General features: G+C 38.1%; 1 protein-coding gene and 1 pseudogene across 2 annotated transcripts in view; one reads left to right on the top strand and one right to left on the bottom strand.

Moving 5' to 3' along the window:
- The first annotated feature begins 85 nt into the window (after positions 1–85).
- LOC111318827 (inactive tyrosine-protein kinase 7) overlaps positions 86–25,952 on the top strand; it is a 42,447-nt gene continuing 16,580 nt past the window's right edge. The window contains exons 1-10 of one of the 2 annotated variants that reach the window (XM_088760285.1): positions 86–194; positions 448–495; positions 2,904–3,152; positions 7,821–8,093; positions 18,315–18,563; positions 18,964–19,212; positions 20,060–20,305; positions 20,906–21,181; positions 22,303–22,584; positions 24,335–24,607. In XM_088760285.1, the coding sequence (XP_088616411.1) occupies positions 122–194; positions 448–495; positions 2,904–3,152; positions 7,821–8,093; positions 18,315–18,563; positions 18,964–19,212; positions 20,060–20,305; positions 20,906–21,181; positions 22,303–22,584; positions 24,335–24,607 (2,218 nt within the window). In that variant the 5' untranslated portion in view covers positions 86–121. The remainder of the gene's footprint in view (positions 195–447; positions 496–2,903; positions 3,153–7,820; positions 8,094–18,314; positions 18,564–18,963; positions 19,213–20,059; positions 20,306–20,905; positions 21,182–22,302; positions 22,585–24,334; positions 24,608–25,952) is intronic. The other variant, XM_088760286.1, reaches the window with a different exon arrangement.
- Positions 14,138–16,662, bottom strand: LOC148731186 (uncharacterized; annotated as a pseudogene).

Genomic DNA, 25,952 nt, shown 5'->3' with positions numbered 1-25,952 from the left:
AATAAGCTGTAGAACTATGCAGCAACCGAGGTAAAGAGCACAGGGAATGTGATAAATGCGTAAAATAAGCTTATAATTTGACGTTGGACTCTTTTCTTACAACATTGTTTTCAAAGGTTGTATGGCGTGGTCATCTTGGATTGCGGTTGGCGACTGCAAAGAATGCATTTCTTTGCAGTATCGGGAAAGAGTCGGTATGTGACAAGAAGAAAATTTTAGAATTTATGATTCGAAAATGCGGTCCCGGGTTATTACTTCCGTTTTGCAACTTCAAAAATCTGTACATGTATTATAAGCTTTTACTCAAGTATATGAATTCTTATGTATAGATTGCAATATATACCACAAGTAAAGTCAATGCCATTACACAATGCGAAATAGATTGATAACCGAGCACAAGCTAATACTGAAAATGGTTGAGAAAAATATGAAATACCTTACTTTCAGAATTCAACTGCGCAAGAACTAAGGAATTACGATCCCAGCCTTGTAAATGTAAGTGGTTTTATGAATAAGGGAAAAGAAAAGGATTCCTCGTGCGCTGGTTGAAAATGTTGCACAGATATCCCTCAACTGGCCTTTCATCAACTTCCAAGTTCTTTGTAAAAAATACTTTGGTCTTATCAACTGAGTGGATAATACGAATTGGCCACCGCAAAGAGTTTCCAAGCTGACGTTTCGAGCGTTAACTCTGACGAAGCGCTAACACTCGAGACGTCAACTTCTTTTCGCGGTACCACGTTACATTATCAACTCAGTTGATGAAATCCTCCCACTGACGCACCACCACAATTTATTTATAAACATTACCCCACCCCACTGCTCCCGTTTATCATTGCAAAACAGCAAGACGCGTGCTGATTAATTTTTGTCGCGCTAAACAAAGGCAAATTTTTTTTTATTTTAGCGAGTGAGTGCTTAGTATTTTCTCAGTGAAAATCATAGCTGCTATCTTTGATTTTTAACGGCAGCGGTCAACTGGGGAGAGAAAGAAATCTGCATCAAAGGGACGAGCGACGGTTTATAAAAAGTAGAGGGTAGAGAATGGAATTGATGGTGCACATTAATCATTACTTTCCTTTTCAAAAGAAGGCTGTCAGATAAGATTTAACATTTTAAGTGCGATGTTTTGTGAGAGGTTTTCCAAAACCAGTGTTGAATTGCACAAAATATGAGAAATCTCTTGATACCACGAACATGCTCACGACTAATCAAATTGATAAAATTATGGAAATGTTGGTCGATATACATGCAGCGCTATAAAACAGTGAAGGGAAACGGGAAGCAGCTTTTCAAATCGTGGTTGCAGATAAATCTTAATTCAAGTTTATTCCTTTATCTTGAGTTTTCTTACCCCCCTTTTTTTTAATTATGCTCGTAAGCTCCGTGGCCAAGTCCCCCTGAAACTAATCATACAACAAACATATGAGATACATATATATGAACTTTGGTTATGAAACGTATATGTGCACGATCCTTCGCAGTAAAGTACTATTTAAGCAATAGTAAAAATCAGACCTGAAAAAAAAAAAAAAAAAATTCAGGCCTGTACGGGATTCGAACCACTGACCTCTGCGATACTAGTGCAGCGCTCTACCAATTGAGCAAACAAGCCAACTGGGAGCAGGCCATCAAATTAATTGGACATAAACCCGTAGATGATAAATCAAACAACAAACATATGAAATACATATATATGAACTGCGGTTATGAAACGTATATGTGCACGATCCTTCGCAGTAAAGCACTATTTAAGCAATAGTAAAAATCAGACCTGAAAAAAATTCAGGCCTGTACGGGATTCGAACCATTGACCTCTGCGATACTAGTGCAGCGCTCTACCAATTGAGCTAACAAGCCAACTGGGAGCAGGACATCAAATTAATTTGATGGCACTAGTATCGCAGAGGTCAGTGGTTCGAATCCAGTACAGGCCTGAATTTTTTTCAGGTCTGATTTTTACTATTGCTTAAATAGTGCTTTACTGCGAAGGATCGTGCACATATACGAAATTAATCATCTTCTCGAGAATTGGTGGGTTCCATATAATCAATTGCTTCACTTCAATCGCTCTCTAAGAGGTTCTCCTGCACCTGAGGCACTGTGGAATAAGGCTGGGGTGAATCTTTGTAAGAACAACAACCTCACGAATCTTTAAACGACGCAGATCACAGTTTCTATAGAAACTTACCCAGTTATCCTCGGGAAAAAAAAAGGGAAAAAGGAGGGGGAAAAATAAATAGCACGCACTTAGCCCGAGTTTTAATATTACCGATTAGAAACTAGATTTTTATTTGTCATTCAAAATAATGGCAATTTTTCTCTAGTGGAAAAAATATATATATATTTGCATTTGCCTGCAGAACTAGCGTGATTTTTGTGAGCAAGGGCTTAGTGCATTATCAGTGAAAACGATATATTGATTATAACAGCAGGGGAGGGCAAGGGAAAGACAGAAACTTACAACAAGGGGGTGAGCAACAGTTAAAAGGAAGGAGAGTGGAGATGATGAGGGGCGTTAGAAGAAGGTCCTCTTTAAATTAATTATCGGCAATGAAAGCCCGTCAAATCAGATTAAACAACTCGAGGGAAATGCTTCATGAGGGGTTTCTCCCAAGACAGAGTTGAATTGGACGAAAGATGGAAAGTTATTTGGTAACACAAACATGGTCACCATTATTAATCGAGTGAATTATGGAGTCGCTGGTGAATACGCATCCAGTGTAATACGGCATTTGTTAAAACACTGAGAGAGGAAGGAAGCAGCTTTTCAGACCAAATGTCACAGACTAGTCTTATTTTACTTTTACTCTTTTAGTTATTCTCTTTGTTTTTCTGTTTGTCTTAGTTTTTGTTTTTAATTTTCACTTACTTTGAATTGTGTTTGTCATTTCTACGCCCAGGTCCTCCTACAATTAATCCTCAGCTGAAGAATCAGTCGGTTGCATATGATTCATGGCTTCAGTTCAATTGCTTTCTAAGAGGTTTCCCTACACCTGAGGTAAACTGGACTAAGGATGGGGTGAGTCTCGGTAACAACAACACTCTCACGATTCATCGAGCGAGGCTTAAGGACTCTGGCCAATACACATGCAGCGCCAAAAATAGCGAAGGGAGCAAGAACTCAACTTTCTGGATTGAAGTGGCGGGAGGTATGGTTCTCACTATAAAAAAGAAAGAGCTGGAGTCTATATTATCAATTTAATTTTCTGTTAAATAAGGAACAAAGAAAGTCGATTCTTAGGTTCCATATCAGATTTAAGGGCTTCAAACCACTTATAGATCTACTTAAAAATGGATGAAAATTATCAAAAAATATCAACTGATGATGACATTTACAGAGCGAGTACGTGTCAACTGATATAAAAGATGTGAGTTTGTTTTGTATTTAAACGTATGCAAATAGCTGTTGGGTAGCCTAACCAATTGTTCTTTAGAGAGTCGAGGAATTTTGACTGTACAGATCTCAACACTCCATTTTTTGGACATGGCATTCAATATAAAAAGTTCCCTTAAGATTTTCATTGACCCTCCAGTTTCTCTCCTCATCAAATTGCTTGATGAATATCAAAGACTGACGAGTCATGATTTCATGTTCATCATTAGAATTAGTAACAGTGTACTCGTTATAGTTTGTCAGAGCAGCTATCGGTGCATCATGATATAGTATTTATTATTGAAGCTGGAAAGCAATTTTTCTAAAAACATCCATGAAAAATTTTTACCGAGTTTAAATTTGCAAAATTAACGACTGAAATTACAAATAGATGTATGAAAACAATCCTGACGTCATCATGAACTTGTATCTTTGTTACAACAGATAAGAATAAGGATAAGGATAATTTATTTAATGTCAAAAAATACACAGAGGGTGGTCTCCCAATTCCCCGAGCAAGAGGCTCATGATAAAATTGTTTGACAATATAAAAGAAACTTAAAATTGTAATAGCACTGATTAAATTAGAAGCAATATATTTCCAAAGAAAAAAAAAATAAAACCATTCAAAGGCAACCACTGCATTGACATTGACATCCTGGGAAATTTCTGACAATTCTATATGCTTTTTAGACATCAAAGTTTCAATTGAAGGTAACGGTTTATGCACTAGTGTGTATTACAAACCTACAGACTCGCATAATTACTTGTTATATTCGTCTTCGCATCCCTCTCACGCTAAGAATTCCATTCCTTTTACTCAGTTTCTAAGACTTCGTCGTTTATGTAGTGATGACTCTGATTTCCACCACAAATCAGAGTCAATGTACCAGTTTTTCGATAAAAGTGGTTACCCTGCCTCTGTCGTTCAAGCGGGTTACCACCGCGCTCAACTTATTGATCGACATTCAGCACTACAAACGTCGCATAAGGAAGATTCCGACCGCATTCCATTCACTCTCACGTTTCACCCTCACAACCACTCAGTTAAATCCATCATTCTTAAAAACTTTAAATTACTTTAAAACGATCCAGAGACAAGCACTATCTTTTCGCAGCCTCCGCTCGTTTCATTCAAACGCGACAAAAACATAGGCAGTTTTTCGGTCAGAAGTTCTTTTCAGACGAATTACCAACCAGGCACTTTTAAATGCGCTCGTGCACGATGCAAAATGTGTCCTTTCATTCACAACACTGATAAAATATCGGGATCCAAACGATCCATTAAGATCACCGATCACTTTACGTGCACCTCCGCCAATGTAATCTATTGCATAACTTGCACTTATTGCCAAAAGATATACATCGGCGAAACAGGCAGAAGACTAGGTGACCGATTCCGAGAACACCTTCGAGACGTGGAAAAGAATGACAAGGACACATCAAAACCAGTCGCTAGACATTTTAATTTACCTAATGATTCTATGCAACATATGGCAGTCTGCGGTCTTTCCTTACACTTAGGTAGCACGGAAAGCCGTAAAAATCTTTTTGAACAAAAGCTCATCTTTCAAACCGGCAGTATAAATCCCACAGGGATCAAGGAGCGCTTTTTATTCCCCTAAGTTATTCTCGTTTTTCTCGTTACCATGTTCCCACCAATAACGTAGCTCCATTTTCTGCCTTTAAAAGCACACACAACCCACAATTCCCCTATTCGCTCCGACGAAGGGTTAACGCTCGAAACGTCAGCTTTTGTAATCGTTATGGTGGCTACTTTACCACTTCAACTTTGTCGATATATCCAAATTATTTCGTTACTCCCACCGACGCAGCCCCAAACAGTTTCTTTCGAAACTATCAGCCTTTATTCACTGCATTGACAGCTGATAAAATTTAACTTAGTTAAAAGTCTCCGGAAGGATGATGCATAAGATACATTTTTTACAGCAGATGGTAACTGGCTCCAAATACGTGAGATCATATACGCGTATGAGCCATGAAGGAATCTACTATTATATGAAGTTTGTACTACGTCTACACAACTACTTCTAAGATTATATGGTGTAACTCGGGGTTTAAATAAATCGGCTATATAGTCTGGACCATTCTCCATAAAAAAAATTTAAATTATTATCAAAGATTGCTCAATACGTCTATGTTCTAAAGTATTTATGTTTACCGTCAGAAGAATTGATTCATAATTAGTACTTTTTCCCAAATTCTTTATAGTTCGTAGACCATAATAGTTCGCATCTTCCAGATTCTTGTTGTGTTTTACCTATACCCATAAATAAAGAGTTGCAGTTTTCAAAATTTAATAATACAAAACTCTTGTAAAGAAGTAATATGGTATCTGCGGTACTAAGCGCTTAAGGTGGCGCCTGTCTTAGAATATACTTTCTTTAACATGATATTTATATGTTCCTTAAAAGATAATGTGTTATCTAAACATATTCCAAATAGCGCTCTCTACTGCGAGGATCGTGCATCATACGGATCTTTAGTTGGTCTTTAATATCGACGGAAGTGCCGGCAAACTCCAGGTCATATCGATAGGATGAGTTTCCAAGGATCATCGCTTGGGTCTTGTCCTCGTTGACCTGTAGATAGTTAGAGACAAACAAGGAAGATAGTCTTCCCATGTCTTGGTTTAATATGTGCTAAAGAACAATTGGGCTATGATTGGCCGTATATTGAGTTGTATCGTTTGCATAGAGGCGGAGGGAAGAAACGGTGATGGTTTCGTTTATGTCGTTCATAAAGATGTTAAATGGTAAGGGACTAAGGAGACTTCCTTGTGGAACGCCATATCGTACCGGTGACCAGCTAGAGAACTTGTTGTTGCATACTACCCTTTGATTGGGGCAATGCAGATATGATCTTAAGAGTTGAAGAGCCGGTTCCTAAACGCCATAAGCCTTTACTTTTGCAAGTAGTAAATTATGGCATATGCTCTCAAAAGCCTTGGACAAGTCAATGGCAATCACACCCATCTCCTTCTTTTCGTCAAGGGCGCTTCTCCAATCATCCCTCAATTTGATTAGCGCCGTAGCGCATGAGTGTCCCTTGAGGAAGCCTGATATGTTAGATGAAAGTGTAGGTGCGAAAGAGGCATACAGCTGATCAAAAATTACATTTTCAAATAGTGTAGAGATTGCAGGAAGGACACTGTCTGGTTGATAATTGTTCTTGTTGGTTGCTTCATTCTTTTTATGGATAGTGGTGACATTACTCATTTTCCAATCACTTGGAACAGTACTTGTGCGAAATAAAATAGTTAAACAGATTTGTCAGAGGTGTAGCCAGGACTGCAGCAGATAGCTTCAGAATCCTCGGAGAAAGGCCATCATGGCCAGTAGCTTTCTTGACATTTAACTTATAAATAGGTAAATTGTCTATTACGACTTCCGTTTTAATTTCCGTAAAAGTAAAGTCAAGTAGGTACGACTTGTTCTTTAGTGCTGCAATGCTGGGATGGTCACTAAAATCCTCTTCTTTGATATTCAAGACTGATTCCTGTATTCTCAGACTCGCAAAGAAATCATTTAGGACAGCGCTCGGAATCGATATTAATAGCCCATTGTCCAAAAGGCGGATGTCAGCAGAGCCATCGATATTCGATTTGCTATTTGGGAGGAGTGGTTTAATCTTTTTCCAGTATACACCAGTAGATGGTAATGTTGAGGCCATATCAGCACAGAAATCCTTTATTGCCCTTCTCTTCATTGCTGTGATTGAGTTTCTTTGTTTCCTGGATTTAGACCAATTTAAATCTGTTGGTACACAACGACACTTCTTGTAGAGTCGATTTCGTGTTCGAATCTGCTTTTGAATGTCGGGGCTGATCCACGGCAATTGTTTGTTGCGAAGCTGTATTGATTTCAGAGGTGCATGTTCGTCGAGGACTTGTTTGAACAGGCCAAACCAATGAGACCATGTATCAATTTGACAATTTGAGTGTAAAAAAATAACAGATTTGAGGTAATGTTCTCACGGAATTGAAACCTTTTACAATTTTTCGACCATCTTTGCCCAGCTAGAATTGGATATCATGAACAGAAGAAAACTGGTAATCTTGGAAAATGGTAGCATGGCTTCTTGGTATTACACCTATTTCACCTACTAACCAATAAGAAAAGGACGAAGAAATGAATGAATAGATAATAAACTCATTATCGCCCCGTAGTATTGCTAGGATAGGAAATATTTAAGTGAAATGAAATTGAAAAATATGCGTTAATGTCACATTGGGCTACGATATACCTTCCTTTACCAAAAGTAAAGAAAACTGATTGCAAAATAACTTTGATTAAAAATAGGTTTAAGAATTACGTACTTTGCTCTTATTTTGAAACGAGGTGGGGGGGGGAGGGGGGTGGAGTGTTAAAATAAAATCAACAATGCGACCCTTTGTTTAACTTGGTGATCTTTTTACTTTAAGTCTCTCCCCAGATCATTGGGCGTCCAATAGACCAATCTGTTGCCGAAGGATACCCTGTCTCCTTTAGCTGCGTAGCCTCAGGTGTTCCAACACCAACATTTGTCTGGGATTTTAATAATGGTGACCTGCCATCTGGTATCAATCAGACTGATCAAGAAGGAGAATCAATCCTGGAATTGCCACGTGTCACAAAAGAGATGGAGGGGACTTACAGTTGTACAGCTAAAAACAAAGAAAATGCAGCTAGTTCCTCTGCAGCGCTACATGTTTATGGTAAGATTGATAAAAAAATATTTTTTTTATTCTTTCTCAAGTGCATGTCATAGTCATTGGAGGTGTCTCATATTCGCCCCTAAAGAGCTATCCGCCGTCAAAATCTTTCCAAAATAGCCACCATTCACATTGGAAGGAGGGACACGCGAATTATGGAGTCGCTGGTCAAACGGCATTTAAAGAACGAGTACATGTCAGCTGATATAAATGATGTGAATTTATTTTGTATCTAGACGCATGCAAATAGTTGTTTGGCAGTCCCAACCGATTGTTCTTTTGAGTGTCGTTGAATTTTTTTGGACCGATCTCGACACCCCATCTTTTTTAACATGACATTCAGTATAAAAATTCGTTTGAAATCATTTTAATTGACCTCCCATTTCACTCCTCATGAAAATGCTCGATGAATATCAGTGACTGACGAGTCATGATTTTATGTACATTATCAAAATTAGTAACGGTGTACGCGTTCTGGTTTTGCAAAGCAACTATCGGCGCGTCTTTATCTAGTAAGTATTGATTATTCAGGGTGGAAAGCGATCTTTTTTTGAAAAAACTTCCCTGAAAACATTTCACTGAATTTAAATTTGCTAATTCAGCGACCAAAAATTAGGAAGAGATATATGAAAACAATCCAGACGTCATTATCAACTTATACCCCTGTTAGAATTTGGATGTATAGAATGACAGCTTTGAAAGGGACGTAGCAAGTTATTTTAAGCCTATTCCATACCTCCTAAGAATAGTGCAGGAATAATAAAAACAATAATAATAATCGAATTTTTTACCCACGATAACTCTTCAGTATAAAGTATTGTTATCAGCAGGGTCCTGCTGGCTAAGAATTAAAGCTATAAATAAGAATTATTCAGATATGTAAAATAAAACTGACTAAAATACATATGAAGGCAAAAATGCATTAAGTTAGAAATCGTTAAAAATATTAAACAATAAATTTTCAAGTAATAAACGTCTAAGGATTGCCTCAATAGAACTCTAGAATTAATTTTTCTTAAAATTAGAGGTAATGAATTAAAAATCGAGTCACCTAAAAAATAAAAGCTACGGTGCGCAAAATCCAGTCTGACCTTTGGTGGTGTTTCTGATTTCCCATTGTTTCTAGTGTTAAAAGCGTTATAATGTAATCATCGAATTTAATCTTTCAATGGAAAGCATGCAGTGCCATTAAGGCATTGTTAAAAATTGAAGATCACAGTTCTGCAGACTGCATTTCGGGGAAATGATGGCTTCGGGTCTCGATGGAGCAGATCATGCGTTTGCGGGACTCTGACCATCAAAGAGTAGTATAGCAGCCATACGTAAATATTTGTATAACTCGATTGGTGAGTTTGTTGGGCACTAACAGTATCAATGCTGGAACGGATGCGCCGTAAGAGGTTTGCTCTTCCACCTGCCTTCTTGTAAAAATGAAAAGTCTAAGGAACTCCAATGTTAATTGGATTTGGTTCAGAGGGCACACCATGAAACTGACCGATCTACAAGCGATAAAATAAACAATCAGTAAACCATTGTAGTTCCATATCATATACACCATAACGGGACAGTTTACTCAATAGAACGGAATGACTGATGGTATCGAAAGCTTTTGATAAGTCAATAAAAACGACTCTTGTTGCCTTTCCACTGTCGGCCCTCTTTCTGATGAAATTAGTGAAGTAAGTAACAGCTAGCTGAGCGGTTCAGACGGAAAGGAGACTGGTGCCCAAAAAGTATACCATGACTCTCCTGATGAACCATCAACTGCTTGTAGAATAATTGTAGACTATTACTAGTTGTTAATAAGCATGAAGATGAATATGGAGATGAAGATGGTGGAGATAAATGGAGACGAAGATAAAGATGAAGCTGACGGTCGTAGTGAGAAAAGGGGGGAAATAGGAGCTCAAGGGTTGTACATATATACTGCCTACGGACTACACACACAAAAGATGGAATAGGTATCATTCTCATTGAGGTTTCATTATTATTGAGGTGAGGATTTCCTCAAGCTTGAGGAAGCTCAAGAGTCAATACGGGCGATATCAGTCTCGAGTAATAATATTATTGAGTGTATTACATTACAAAGGGATACGATTTGTTACAACTTATTCAGTTCCAGACCTTAAAAGAGCCCGCAAAGAGAAACTACGGTAACGGCACTGTCGTCTGTTGATTGGTACGAAATTCTTGATAATATGCTTGGGTCCTCTGTAATCTGCTACGCTGTTGCAGTATCCCTGCAATTTTTGTTTTCCTTTGTCATTGATTCTCATTTTCAGCTGTGGGTACGCGAAGCGTAGAAACAGCTATTAGAATGGGGCAGAATACGCAAATGTCTCAGTCACTTAGATGTAAACAAATCGATATGTCGACGGCAGACCAATTGATAGCGAACTTCCGAAATTATACTGTAACGCTTCTATCACGTTTCCAGAGTAATGCTGCGACATTATAATTTAACTCGACCTTTCTTCGAAGGAGTTTCGATTTGATTTAAAATACTCGTCACAGTTAGCATATGGGTAACCGAGTCAAAACTCTTTGAAATACTAAAGGTGTAACTATGAGTGAAGACGCTTGATGCAATTGCTTTTGCGCGATCATCTTTCGCCATCATTTGCATTATTGTGGAATATTCCTCGCCGTTTCCGAGTATATTTTGTTTTCAACAAGGCGTCCAGGCCACAACAGTTCTTAAATACAATTTCAAACCCTCATTCTTCTCACTGCGAGCCGTCAGTATTTATATTAATGTATATCGCTAAAATGAGTAACCGGCGAGTTTTTATAGCGGAAAGCGTAACGTTGTTTTAACGTCGGACTTGTCAATTGTTTGCTTTTCTGATGGTTTTACCTTTCATCTGTTTAGTGACTAGACCAACATTAATTTGTGAAAATCATTGTGGGTACACCCCTGAATGTTAAAAAATATAGCAATTCGAAGGAACAGTTTCAGTCTAAGTTCACATTTTTGTCAACTAAATGAGAATTTTAGAGGTTAAGAGTTCGTACCACATACAAAAGCTGTCTTTTTTTTTTCAATACTGACATCTCCGCGCGAAATGAGAAGACTATACGAAAGCTTGAAACTCTATTTTAGAACGATTGTGGCCGTTTTTTTAAAAACCCAATTCAGTGGCCACTTTGTTAAAAACAAAATATGCGAGGAAACGGGCACGTGATCATGAAAGAGATTGCAAAAAGCGATTGCGTGACACTCGGTAAGTTGTAAGATGACATATGTTATCGTGTAACAGACGAAACAACATATGGCAATCTGCCGTCTTTCCTTACATTTAGGCAACACGGAAAGCCGCAAAACTCTCGAACAAAAGTTCATCTTTCAAATCGACACTCTTAATCCCACAGGTATCAACGAACGCTTTTTATTCCACTAATTTATTCGTGTTTTTCTCGTTATCATGTTCTCACCAATGGCGTACCTCCGCTTCTACATATAAAAACACATACAACCCACAATTCCTCCATTCGCTCTGACGAAGGACTAACGCTCGAAACGATAGCTTTTTTATTCGTTACGGTGGCCAATTTACATATTTCAACCGAGTTGATATATCCAAATTACATTGTTACTCCCACCGGCGCAGCACCACAGTTTTAGAAACTTTTAGCCTTTAGATTGAAAAAACAGTTTTCGAAATTTCCATTCTGCATTCTGTACCCAATGTGGAGTCTGTAGTCTGCATTTTGTACCTAGTCTGCATTTCGTACCCGGTTTGCAGTCTGTATTTTCTACTGACCGATGGCTAAAATGTGAATTCTGACCATTCAGCCAACATTACCCCAGCAGTTCAAAGTAATACCAAGTAGTTTCAACTGTGTCCGGGAGTTACCCATTGGCATTTAATTATCTTCAAAACTCATTCAAACGCAATGTATCCATGATTTATTCACAGTTTCTTTTGATTTATTTCTCTTTCTATCACGGTGGTTGTTGTTGTTTGGCAAAGTTAATGAACAAATAAATAAGTAAACATCTAAGCCGGAATGTTTTAAAAAAGGTATTTCTGCGACGGAGAGATCCAAGAAGTTCAAAATAGAGCGGTGGGAAATGACAAAGAAAGCGCAAGTCAAAATCTATTTTTGCATGTGATGCAAAGATTAACAATCTTGAAAATGAACAAGGTAATGAAAACACGAAAAACTGCTAACATTCCTAAGCAAAACTTTGCGGTAAAATTGCGATTAACTGTTCGAAGCGATTCCTTTAGATATTTTCTTCCTTTGCATCTATCAACAACTTGAAGTTGATTTGTGGATCTTTTTAATTCGTGATGAGACTCATTCAATTAAGATGAAGAATATTGCAGTTTTGATTAAGAGGTGACAAGGGCTTTTCAATCTAGCTACTTTTGTCCTGAAAATGGAAAACGTTCTTTTGAATGGAGAGTAAAAGTGAAAGATTAAAAAGTGCAACGTCTCGGCTAGCCGGTATGATTAAAACTGCCAAATTTTAACCATTAGTCATAAAAATACCTAACCATAAAAAATACTTTTATGTCGATCGCAACGGACAGAAATTGACCGTAAGCCATAGCTAGGGTTTTAACTGTTAGCTGTGAGGACCATCGCCACATTGAGGCCCTCCTAAGTGCATGACACAGTTATGGGTCTCTTGTTTCTCTTTGCAGAACTACCCATTGTTTAAATTATTCTAAATCAGTCACTTCCCACAATGGATGGAGAACACTTTAATTAACTTGCCTATTCCAAAAATAAAAAGATGCAATCTGGAAAAAAGATGCTGCCTCAAAAATTCAAAGGGCAAAAGTCGATATCGAAGAAGGAAAGACGATTATTGCCATATCAGATGTTGAAACTGGCGACAGCGGTAAATATTCCTGTGAAGCGTCCAACAAAGCTGGGAATAAAGGCTGATAGTTTCTAAAGAAACTGTTTGGGGCTGCGTCTGTGTGGGTAACGAAATAATTTCAATATATCAACAAAGTTGAAATGGTAAATTGGCCACCGTTACGATTACAAAAGCTGACGTTTCAAGTGTTACCCCTTCGTCGCAGCGAATAGAGGAATTGTGGGTTGTGTGTGCTTTAAAGGCATAAAATGGAGCTAAGTGATTGGTGGGAACATGGCAACGAGAAAAACACGAATAAATTAGTGGAATGAAAAGCGTTCGTTGATATCTGTGGAATTTAGACTGCCGGTTTGAAAGATGAGCTTTTGTTCAAGAGTCTTACGGCTTTCCGTGCTACCTAAGTGTAAGGAAAGACCGCAGATTGCCATATCTTGCTCAGAATGATTAGGTAAATTAAAATGTCTAGCGACTGGTTTCGATGTGTCCTTGTCATTCCTCTCCTCTCTATCGCCTCGAGCGACTCTTACGCTTCTTTCATGCTTAGCAACCTCCCGCGTGCATCCATAACTCAATAGTGTACGCTGTGGTGTTTACCATTTGTTAAATTACATTTGTTGACTTAAGTTGTTTTAAAAAAGGTATCGTGTTAAATAGTTATCGCTTTTTTTTCAAAACTCTCTGCGTAAAGGTTAACATTAACTGCAGAAACCGGACTTCCCATCACTGCGCCTTCTGTCTGATTGTAAATTTGTCCGTTATAATGGAAGACTACCATCAATAGATCTTAATACGAAGTTCGAGGGGTCTGCAATATGAAACAACAAACAAAGAAAAGTATATTTCTAGTCAAGTGCTAACGTTATCAGTTAAAATTCTAGTGCTTACGGCCAAGCTGTTGGTATTTCACCCAATTGATCTCTATTTTGCCCTTTAAAAGTCTATCCACGAGAGGACCAGGCAGGCGTGACACATGCCATCTAACCGATTTCTCTCAAACTTTCACAGACGATTAAGGCCATAAGGTTATTCAAGATTCCCAAGTAGTTTGAGCTCCCGGTTAATCCCTGGGGTACAAGGGCTTTCACATCAAATCCCATGGATAAAACCACGAAAATTGCACTATCCAAAAAGATCTCCCACACTGATAGAATGCGGTGGATTTTAATCTAATTTCCTCCAACAATTGTTTGAGCCTTAGGTAACAGAAGGTTCGAAGCCGGATTCATTTGAAAGTAATCTCGCCAATCGAGAGCATTTCGTAATTAACCATATCACGCGACAAATATAAGAGACCGAAAATAAGGCTTTTTCAGTTGCAAATATTTCCAATGGGCAACGTTACATGTCGATCAACATGTGATCACAGTGAAACCCAATCATAGTGCTATGTTTCTGACGAAAAAAGTTTTTGGCCTCTGTAAAATATTTATAAGCGAGATTTGCTTTAACACCGGTTTCTTCTCCCTGGAGTAATGTTTCCTGCAAATTAGAGTGAACACGTTCGGAAAATCGAATTGACTTCCTTGATTTCTCCATTGCCCAACCCTCCTCGAGTGATGGATTGTCATCAGCGGCTGATACTGATGGGGATTCTGTCACTGACGGTGCACCACCAACTTCACCTTGCCCACAGTCTCCTATAACAGTTTTACAGGTCTCTGCCCAGGTCTCTGTCATAGTCCGATTCTCTTTCTCATAATTTAACTTGATTAGGTGGCGTCCAAAATCAAGATGTTCCTCAAGACCTTTAAATTCCTTGTAGACTTTGAAACAGTTGTTTAGGGCAGGAATAGGAGACGACCGATCGTTTTGCTGACTCAGCCTCGTCTGATTGAGTTATTTGCACCTCCATTGGCGCTTATGGTCCAAGAACTTGGGCCTCCATTGCTCCTGCACGTAACGTGCCGACTTCTTGTAACGGTTGGCTAAATGGCTGAAGTTCTTTGATACCTGTAGGACCTTTAAGAACAATTCCTCCACATTTCCACAAGACTTCATTCTGATGATCTCCGTTCAAACTCAAGACTTTCCGCCGGAGCTTCCAACAGATTTGCAACTGAACTTTCCTTCTTTCATTGAGTTATGTTCGAGTCTACCAGAACATGTGCAAAGTAAAAATCCTAGGTCAAATGTCAATCAAGTCATCGCGTTCCCATTGGATAACTAGACAACAATACAAATCACGTGCCACTGAGTAACGAAATCTATAGAAGTAACAAAATCGATAGTAGCGAAATATAAAAAATATTTTCAAAACATACTTCTCAAGCTGTGCCAGCGAAAAAAACCTGCCGGTGCCCACATTGTATGCCTTCCAAGCTCTCAGTCCAGCTGAATCCAACAACGCGCTCACCAAGACTTGCCAATGACAGAATAAGATACGCGTTGTGGTAGCACTCAGCGTTATCGGATCGTAAGAAAGCTTCTCTGAGACTAGAATAGCTAGTCTTTAAGGCCACAAGCATACTTTCCAGGATTGATGCCTCTGCAAACCAGTTTTGGGTGCATTTGTCGAAAGGGCGGATATAGCTTCTTGCCTAGAGAAAAAACGGGATTGTATTACCTAATTAGTATTTAGTTCATAAAATATATGAACTTTCATAAATTCATTGCATCTGATTTATCATCACGGGTTTATTACGAATCAACTTAACGGCCTGCTCCCAGTTGGCTTGTTAGCTCAATTGGTAGAGCGCTACACTAGTATCGCAGAGGTCAGTGGTTCGAATCCCGTACAGGCCTGATTTTTTTCAGGTCTGATTTTCGCTATTGCATAAATAGCGCTCTCTACTGCGAGGATCGTGCACATACGTATCTAATTAATATTGTCACCATTAGGCTTACAACCAATGCTGAGGTAAAGCTCTATGTTGTGAAACACCGACGCAATAGTGAATTTGTTTAAAGCATGTACTTGCATTTTCGGTTTACCAACTTTTTTACTTCCAGAAATTGCGTAAAATGTGTAAATCAACTTTTTCTGGCCAATTTCTTCTTCACAGATATAACATTTGCAGATGTCTTGGTTGCGGCATCGCTTTCACTTTATTGCGTTGATCTAAGTTAGTCTGATGACTACTAGGTTGGTTAATCACTCCTTCTGTTACGCTGGCGCGATGAACACTAATCATAAATAACTTGTAGGTTTTCTTTTTTCTAGACGTCGACCTCAGTTACATTACACCCAGACGCAACTGGGTGCAAGGTTTCATTCTATCTAAAGGCAACTCTTTTCGACTGTAAAGCTCACTTAAAATATCGTGACGTAGCTCCCTTACGACCAAAAAAGCAATTTCGTATAGCCAACGCAGAGTTTGAACCTGTTTTAAAGTCGAACGTTATCGACTACTTTGTACCTTGTGTGCAAAGCAAATGGTCAAAATTTTTTTTTTCAGTTTCCTGTTGAAGCTTTTCTATCACAAAAAGTGAGCAGTTATTGTCATATTGACCTGCGAAATGAACTATTTACAAATTCTGTTAATTCCCTATCCAGTTTAAGTAATTTCAGCCATTAAGTATTAATTCTCTGGCAGAAGAACAAGCAATACCACTGGTGTCTATCTAGTTCGAATTTTATAAGAGATATGGTTCCAAACAGCAAAAAATGAAAACAAAATCATACCTGCACTGACGGGAACAAGAACTCTCCTTTTCTCTATAATCTTTTGACACATCTGTAGGCTTGCTCCTCTCTCTGGTTTTCGTCGCTTGTTTCCATGTAGAGGATGGTAACATTTGAGACTTGGTCTCCACCAGGTTCCTAGCGGAGCGCGATGCTTCGGACACACTGTTATATCGTCCCTCGTCTCATCAAAGAATCCCACTGTACGTAGAGTGAGGTCTTTTTCCGACCTAACAGATGTTTGGGCGAACTTCAGTTGTCCCAAATGAGATTTGATATACCTCGCACAGGCGCACAGGATAACAAAGGAAATAATTCATTCTTCTTTTGAAATGTCACTGAAAAATCACAAGTGCTATTGGGATGCAAATAGAACGAACAAGACAATTGGGCAGCCATAGCTTTGGGTTGCCGCTACAAAAAATCAACCAAGTAACAAGAAAAAACAACGGTAAGACTTCACTGGCAAGAAAAGACTACGTGTTTTTTTGTCATCTTTGTTTACTTTTCATGGCGACGGCGTTTACATTAGCCGGAATAAAGGTTCTCTACCTCGAAAATAATCACGCAGTCAGACTTAACAAAGAAAAAATAAAATAAATTTTTTTGAAAGTGGAATGGGAATTTCATTCCTGAATTCATGCAAGTACATGTGGCAGAAGCACGTGTCACGCACCACACCTAAATTTGCAAGACGGCTGCTTTTTCTCTGGAAGGAAATTAGTCAAGTGCATCCTAAGTTTGATAGTAAATTTAACAAGTATGGAAAGTAACAAAATGTACAAAATATACCTCGCATATATTTTTTTTTAGCTGTTGACTTCCAGCGTATAAACCAGAATCGGTGTTATTAGATCTGCTAGTAACTGTCAGTGAATTGTGTCAATATCTAGGAATTGGTGCAATTTATTCAACGCCTTAACTATGTAGCTAAACACCTGTTAATACTTTTAGAACCAAAAAACAAAACAATTGGCGTCACGTATGCCATAACATGATTTGATTAGGCTCATTAACTAGCAGCTTGTGATCAGAAAGTGCTTAAATTAACGTTGCCTGTCACGCACTTCGGAGGAATATGATCACGACTATTTCAGAGAGGCCAAAAACTGTTTTTCGTCAGAAACATAGCCCTCTGATTGGGTTTTACTGTGATCACATGTTTATCGACATGTAACGTTGCCCATTGGAGATATTTGCAATTAAAAAAGCCTAATTTTTGGTCTCTTAAAATTGTCGCTTGACATGGTTAATTATGAAATGCTCTCGATTGGCGTGATTAATTTTAAATCAATCCAGCTTCGAACCTTCTATTACCTAAGGTTCAAACAATTGTTGGAGGAAATGAGATCAAAATCCACCGCATTCTATCAGTGTGGGAGATCTTTTTTGAAAGTTCAATTTTAGGGCTAATTTCGGAGTTTTATCCCAGGGATTTGATGTGAAAGCCCTGTACCCCAGGGATTAACCGGGAGCCCAAACTACTTGGAGTCTTGAATAACTTTATGACCTTAATCATCTGTGAAAGTTTGAGAAAAATCGGTGAGATGGCATGTGTCACGTCTGCCTGGTCCTCTCGTGGACAGACTCTTAACTCCTGACTCGGTCCAACGCGTTTTGCGGAGATGAAGATGAGAATTGCGCAAAATAGGCCTGAAACATTTGTATAAGGTGTCTATCAGATATGTTGATATTGCACAAGAGTAGTTTTTTTCCGTTTAGTGATGCCACCGTTTTCTGTTTTGGTTTTTCTTCAACCTCCTAGTTCCACCAAAAGTAAACATTTCTGGAGCAAGCAATCTCATCATAGAGGGAAACAGTGTGAACTTGACGTGTGAAATTGTGGCTGGTCGGCCTGCGCCTGAGATAACCTGGCTCAAGAATAAGACTTTGCAGGAAAAAGGCTCGTCTCTCTTTTTCCTTAAAATAAAAAAGAGCGACGAAGGGCGGTACACTTGTAAGGCACAGAATCCCGCGGGAAGTTTTACCAAATACGTTGATATTTCTGTTAAGGGTGAGTTTGTTAATCTCACAGTTATGTATTTGGTTTGTCTACTGGGTGAAAATCAGTGTTCCGTGGGTCGGACTTAGGATTAAGGGGTCTGGGTCTGGGCTACAGGATCATTCTTTAGGTAAGTAACAACTTGGTTTATGAAGGATGACACATAAACGGTATGAACTGTTGAACTAGTGGCTCTGTGCCCTAAAAATCTTCTAAAAAAAATTAAGAATAGTTTAGAAACAGGCAGAACTTGAGGAACTGATAGAATTCTTCTTACATATTTCTAAAGGGATTCCATTCCGTAGCTTTACCCCACGAGTCTCTATCAGATATGTTGATATTGGACAAGAGTAGTTTTTTTCCGTTTAGTGATGCCACCGTTTTCTGTTTTGGTTTTTCTTCAACCTCCTAGTTCCACCAAAAGTAAACATTTCTGGAGCAAGCAATCTCATCATAGAGGGAAACAGTGTGAACTTGACGTGTGAAATTGTGGCTGGTCGGCCTGCGCCTGAGATAACCTGGCTCAAGAATAAGACTTTGCAGGAAAAAGGCTCGTCTCTCTTTTTCCTTAAAATAAAAAAGAGCGACGAAGGGCGGTACACTTGTAAGGCACAGAATCCCGCGGGAAGTTTTACCAAATATGTTGATATTTCTGTTAAGGGTGAGTTTGTTAATCTCACAGTTATGTATTTGGTTTGTCTACTGGGTGAAAATCAGTGTTCTGTGGGTCGGACTTAGGATTAAGGGGTCTGGGTCTGGGCTACAGGATCATTCTTTAGGTAAGTAACAACTTGGTTTATGAAGGATGACACATAAACGGTATGAACTGTTGAACTAGTGGCTCTGTGCCCTAAAAATCTTCTAAAAAAAATTAAGAATAGTTTAGAAACAGGCAGAACTTGAGGAACTGATAGAATTCTTCTTACATATTTCTAAAGGGATTCCATTCCGTAGCTTTACCCCACGAACTCGAAAAGTTCTACCTTCTTCCGTTTCCCTGTTGTACCGAGGGCACACTAAATTGTAGTTCCTATAACGACTGACCCTAATGTGTAAGTCAGAATTTCTGGGAATTACCTGCGTTATATAACTTTGACAGTCAGTCTCTCTAATGCATGTTGTGTTGTTGGGTGAGATAAAAGTACTAAGTAGAAATGAATCTTAGGAAAATCATCAGGAAAAACTTAACATCGAACGTTTCAGCTGTTAACTGCAATGGATTAATTTGTTAAGACCAGGTCCATGATAAGTATTTTTTCAGACCGCTTCATCTTATATCTGTTCGTGCGTGATGATTTCAAAGCTCAGTTAGCAATCTAGCCCGGCCTATTTGGATTTTTGAAGCTTCTGCATGATAAAATCAAAGCCTGTTTAATCTTCGTCTTTAGACTTATGTATTTGAGTGGTGGTGGTGGGGGGAGGGAGGGGGGGGTTGCGGGGGGGGGGGTTTAACCTGTAATGACTATATTTGCAATTTGCAATGTGCGTTTTTTCTGCTCGCCTTGCAGTTCCACCCCGTGTAAAGTTTAAGATCAAGAATGTTAGCATTGAAGTAAACTCCACGTTTACTGAGAAGTGTTATTGGAGTGGTGATCCAGAAGTATCTGTCAACTGGACCAAGGATGGAGTGCTTCTTAGTAACAAAAACACCCTGGTAATTAAACGCGCGACTTTTAAAGATAAGGGCAAGTATGAATGCACTGCTCAAAATGATTATGGCAAAGCTAACGCCTCCTTCTGGATCGATGTCACAGGTAAATTTTTATACTGAAGTTTTTGTCATATATTGAAATTTTAACTCGAGAAAGTGTTACTTCTCGTAGTTTAAGCCACAATAAAATGACTTTTTTTCTCCTTTCACTCATTTCTTAAAATATGGCAATGACTAAGGAATAATGATCTGATGATACATTTTCATTACATAGTTATTAATTACTGAATTTGGAAAGAGATTTGAAAAGAACTTCCATGTTTATTAAATTTCAATTCGCCAGCATTAGTTCGTTTCTCTGTTGAAGGGTTACTGATCATATACAGTTCGTTCTGATCTACGGACACCCACAAGTACTCTCCGAAGCTAAATTACGACTAAAACTATAAATAATTTCGTAAAAACATTTCCCACTATTACATTATGACAAACAGTTCTTGTGGTGTCTTTTAGCAATTCCATACGTGTACTCATGTTACGGGAAGTAAAACTTAGAAAAAAGACAGGCTTACTCTGTGATTTGTTTGTTTGTTTGTTTGTTTGCTAGTTTGTTTCTTTTTGCAATTTTATTTAGGGTTAGGCGGAAAGAGTTAACATGGTCAATGTGAACCTCTGCTGAATTTGTTGGTCTTTTTACTTCAAGTTTCTCCCCAGATCACTAAGCCTCCGATGACCCAGTCCGTAGCCGAAGGGTCTCCGGTCAACTTCAGTTGCCGAGCCTCAGGTGTGCCAACACCAACCCTAGTCTGGGTTTTGAATAATGATGGTTACCGCCATTGTGACATCAGTCAGACTGAGCACGATGGAGAATCATTGTTGGTAATACCAATTGTCACAAAAGCGATGAATGGCACTTACAAGTGTGAAGCAAGAAACAAAGCAAATACTACTAGTTCCACTGCAACACTGCGTGTTTATGGTAAGTTTAATTATAATGATAATGATGACAGTGACTTTGACGATAATGATGGCGAAAGGAAAGAAGATGACAATGGAGAACAGGACGGACATGAAGACAAAGCTGTAGTGATTTGGGAGTCGAGAACAGACAAAGAAAAAAATAGAAGTGACGGTGCCATCATGAGTTGACTGATACGAATTAGTGTAACTGCTCCGATGATTATAGAGACGTGGGTTAGTTTTTGAGAAATCGAGCGGGTAAATTCTTTTGATAATGAGATCCTTAGCTAGGAAACATTGGGTCTGTAAATTTAGGTTTGGAATGACGTGACCTATTTGCTGATTTTATATTTTCAACAAGACTTTGGTAGGCAATTGCTTCTGGCAGATATTCAGGCGCAACCGACTTTTGGTGTGCATAAGCATACTGAATCGCCAGCTTTTAAAAACTATAATTGTTGGTTGACGCCTGAACGCGGGTAGATATGCACCATGAAAGTGAATAGGCGAGTAATATATTCCCTGTGAATGAAGAAGCACAAAATCACGACCAATGAACACCAATTAGGGCACGCTTGGCCGCTAGTATTACAGATTTTTTGGCTACTGCATTTAAATATTTCGAGAAAACTGAGCATTCTGCGCGATGTGTTGTTGAATAATCCCCGAGACGAAGCCTTCCGCGCGTAGTTTTTAAATACTTGATGATAGGCAGCTGAAAAGGAAATACGAAAATCCATCAGTTTTTTCATGCGACGCACAACTGAGAATCTCAGCCTTCAGCCTGGAGATGAATAGGTCGGGCAAGATAACTGATTTGTGAAGTCCTTTTGATGCAACTACCAAGAGGTTAATTTAAAATTTGTAAGTATTGGAACCATAGGAAATTTTCAATATTCTTAGTTGTAATTTTGGACGCTTTCGACAGCAATCAGTTATTTATAAACATGGGGCCTCAAGTTTTCTCCTGAGGCCTTTTTCAAACCTTTTTATGCAAAGCAGCATTTTCCAAAGGTTTTTTTTTTGTGAGGTTAAATTTACCTTTTTTTCTTTTTATTAATTCAATTTATTTTACTTTGGAAAGTTGTAAATGTGGTTGGGATTTTTTTTTAAATCAATTATTCCTTATTTACAACGTAGGAAAAGCCTCTGCTCAAGTTGTTCCAGATTCATTTCCAACACTCGCAATAGGAGATATCCTCACATTGACCTGCCAGGTCAACGAAGACACGGTAAATGTGACTTGGAAGAAAGATGGAGACTCACTATCAGAAAGAGCAAAGATTTATACACAATTGAATAAGAAAAAGAGTGAACTTAACATCACTAAGGTTTTGGAAGAAGACAGTGGAAAATATTATTGTGAAGGACGTAACGAGCTTGGGTTTGTGGACCGCCACTTCGTAGAAATAACTGTCAAAGGTAAGCTGTGTGAACTGAAAAGCTATTTTTGCATGTGATACAAAAATTAACAATCTTCTCAATAAACAAGGTAATGGAAACAGAAGAACTGCTTCCATTACTGAACGAGATTTGCGGTAAAATTGCGATTAAATGTTCGAAGTAGTTCCTTTAGATATTTACTTCTTTTGCATCTATCCACAAAGTTGATTTGTGGATCTTTTATCTCGTGATGAGACTCATTCATTTGAGGCTAAGGAGATCACAGGTTCAGTTCAAGGGCCACGAGAGCTCCTCAATCTTGCTACTTTTGTGCTGGAAATGGAAGAAAGGTTGTGCAGCATAACTGACTTCTTCTGTCCTTTTGAATGGAGAGTAATAATAAAAAATTAAAAAGTGAAACGTTTGAGCTAGCTTTTTTCGCTGGCCTTGTTTGTTTTCGATGTAAAACGTAAAGAAAATTAATTGATCAAGAAGGAGAATCAACCCTGAAATTGCCACGTGTCACAAAGGAGATGAAAGGGACTTACAAATGTACAGCAAAAGATATAATAAATACAGCAAGTTCCTCAGCAACACTGCCTGTTTACGGTAAGTTTAATAAAGAAATGTTGTTGATCATCATGAAGATGAAAGTGGAAATGAAGATGGTGGAGATAAATGTGGAGATGAAAGTAATGCTGAGAAAGGAGGGAAACAGTAGTTCAAGGGTTGTACATATATACTGCTCACGGACTGCGCATGACTTCTATTATAAACTGATTTGTACAGACAAAGGTAACAAAAGATGGAATAAGTATAACTTATTTTGAAGTTTCATTATTATCGAAGTTAGAATTTTCTCTAGTCTGAGTAGATAGATAGATAGATAGATAGTTTGATCTCAAAAGTATTTGCAGCCCGAGGGCTGAATTACACATTTCTACAATCCAAGAAATTTAAAATTTAAAATTCAAATACTTAATTACACATCTTATTATACCAGCAGTTTACAATATTAGAACATAATAATAAATTAAATAAAATATATTAGCTATAAATGTAAATTAATTAAAATAAATGTAAATTAATTAAAAGTATCTTCATTATCATTACCTTCATTATCATTATCATCATTATTATTACCATCATTATCACGCGTGCCGTAACAAAAGTAAAGGATATCGTATCGATAAAAGTTTAGGCTCAAGAGTCAATGTAAGATATTTCTGCGACAGAGAGATCCAGTGAGTTCAGAGTAGAACAGTGGGAGTTGAAAAAGAAAGCAAAACTCAAAAGCTATCTTTGTATGTGATACAAAAATGAACAATATCGACAAGGAAGGAGATAATAGAAACACGATAAACTGCTTCCATTCCTGAGCGAGATTTGCGGTAAAATTGCGATGAAATGTTCGAAATACTTCCTTTGAATATTCTATGGCATCTATCCACAAAGTTGATTTGTGTATCATTTTAACTCGCGATGAGACTCATTTAATTGAGGTTAAGAATATCACAGGTTTGATGAAATGGCCAAGAGAGCTCTTCAATCAAGCTACTTTTGTGCTGAAAATAAAACAAAGGTTTTGCCGTATAACTGACTTCGTTTGTCCTTTTGAATAGAGAGTAATAATGATAAATTAAAAAGTGAAACAGTTAAGCTAGTCTTTTTAGCTGGCCTTGTATTTTTTCGATGTAAAACGGAAAAAAAATTAATCAGTCGGTTGGAGCGGAGTTTTAAAATGGACAATGCGACCCTTTGTTTAACATGGTCATCTTTTTACTTTAAGTCTCTCCCCAGATGAAGACGCATCCGATAGACCAATCTGCTTTTGAAGGATACCCTGTAAACTTTAGTTGCTTAGCCTCAGGTTATCCAACACCAACTTTTTTCTGGGATTTTAACAATGGTGACCTGCCAGCTGGTAGCAGTCAGACCGGTCAAGAAGGAGAATCAACCCTGGAATTGCCACGTGTCACAAAAGAGATGAAAGGGAATTACAGCTGTACAGCTAAAAACATAATAAATACAGCAAGTTCCTCAGCAACACTGGATGTTTACGGTAAGTTTAATGAAAAAAAATTGGTTGATTATCGTGAAGATGAATGTGGAGATGAAGATGGTGGAGATAAATGCGGAGAAAAAATTAATGCTGAGAAAGGAGTGAAATAGTAGCTCAAGCCGGGTTGTATACTGCTCACGGACTGCACATGGCTTCTATTATGAACTGATGTGCACAGACAACGAAAAAAAAGTTGGAATAGGTATAACTCTTATTGAAGTTTTATTATTATAGGAGTTAGAATTTTCTTAAGCCTCAGGAAGCTCAAGAGTCAGTATGGGCGATATCAATCCTAATATTAACACTGGGCCTATTACATACAAATGGATACAATTTGTTGCAAATTATTTGGTTCTAGACCTTAAAAGAGCCCGCTATTTGGGTGAACCGAATAGATCTGAAAGATTAAAATGCAAAGAAAAACTACAAGTAGTAATGGCGCTGTCGCCTCTTGACTAATACGTAATGCCCTATAGTATGCTTTGCACATGGGCCCGCTGTAATTGGTTACGCTGTTGCGGTGTCCCCTTTTTTTTTTTTTTCGATCATTGATTGGGGTTTTTCTCTTTTTTTTTTTCCTATTTACTTATTTAGACTGTTGTTTTTTGGCAAAGTTCATAAATAAATAAATTAACACTGTAGTGTCGTCATTCAGACACAAAGAGACTGTTTCTCTTTCATTGCAAAATGCTAACTGAACAGTATTAACAAACACATTACACATATAGAAGTAGAAGAGTTTACTGACTTATAGTAATTTTACAGCATGCAGGTATTTCCAGTATAGTAGGATTACTGCGAGTAGTACATTTACTGAATTAAAGTACAAAGTGCTCACCTTACAGCCCATGCTAGGTTGTTGTCAATAATTAATATAGGTACATGTATAATCAATACACTACAAACACCTCAGCTGGAACATTTTAAAAAGATATTTTTCTGATGGAGGGATCAAGGAAGTTCAGAATAGAGCAGTGGGAATTGAAAACGAAAACGAAACTCAAAAGCCATTTTTGCATGTGATGCAAAAATTAACAGTCTTGACAATGAACAAGGTAATGGAAACACGAAGAACTGCTTCCATTACTGAGCGAAATTTTCGGCAAAATTGCGATTAAATGTTCGAAATATTTCCTTAGGATATTTAGTTCTCTTGCATCTATCCACACAGTTGACTTGTGAATCTTTTTAACTCGTGATGAGACTCATTCAATTGACATTAAGAATATCACAGGTTTCATTAAGGGGCCACGAGAGCTCCTAATTCTAACTACTTTTGTGCTGGAAATGAAAGAAAGGTTGTGCAGCATAACTGACTTCTTTTGTCCTTTTGGAATGGAGGGTA

The sequence above is a fragment of the Stylophora pistillata genome, chromosome 5 (genome assembly GCF_964205215.1).
Source record: "Stylophora pistillata chromosome 5, jaStyPist1.2, whole genome shotgun sequence".
NCBI lineage: Eukaryota > Metazoa > Cnidaria > Anthozoa > Scleractinia > Pocilloporidae > Stylophora > Stylophora pistillata.
The sequence above is the reverse complement of the archived record's forward strand: the minus strand, read 5'-3'. Positions and strand labels throughout refer to the sequence as shown.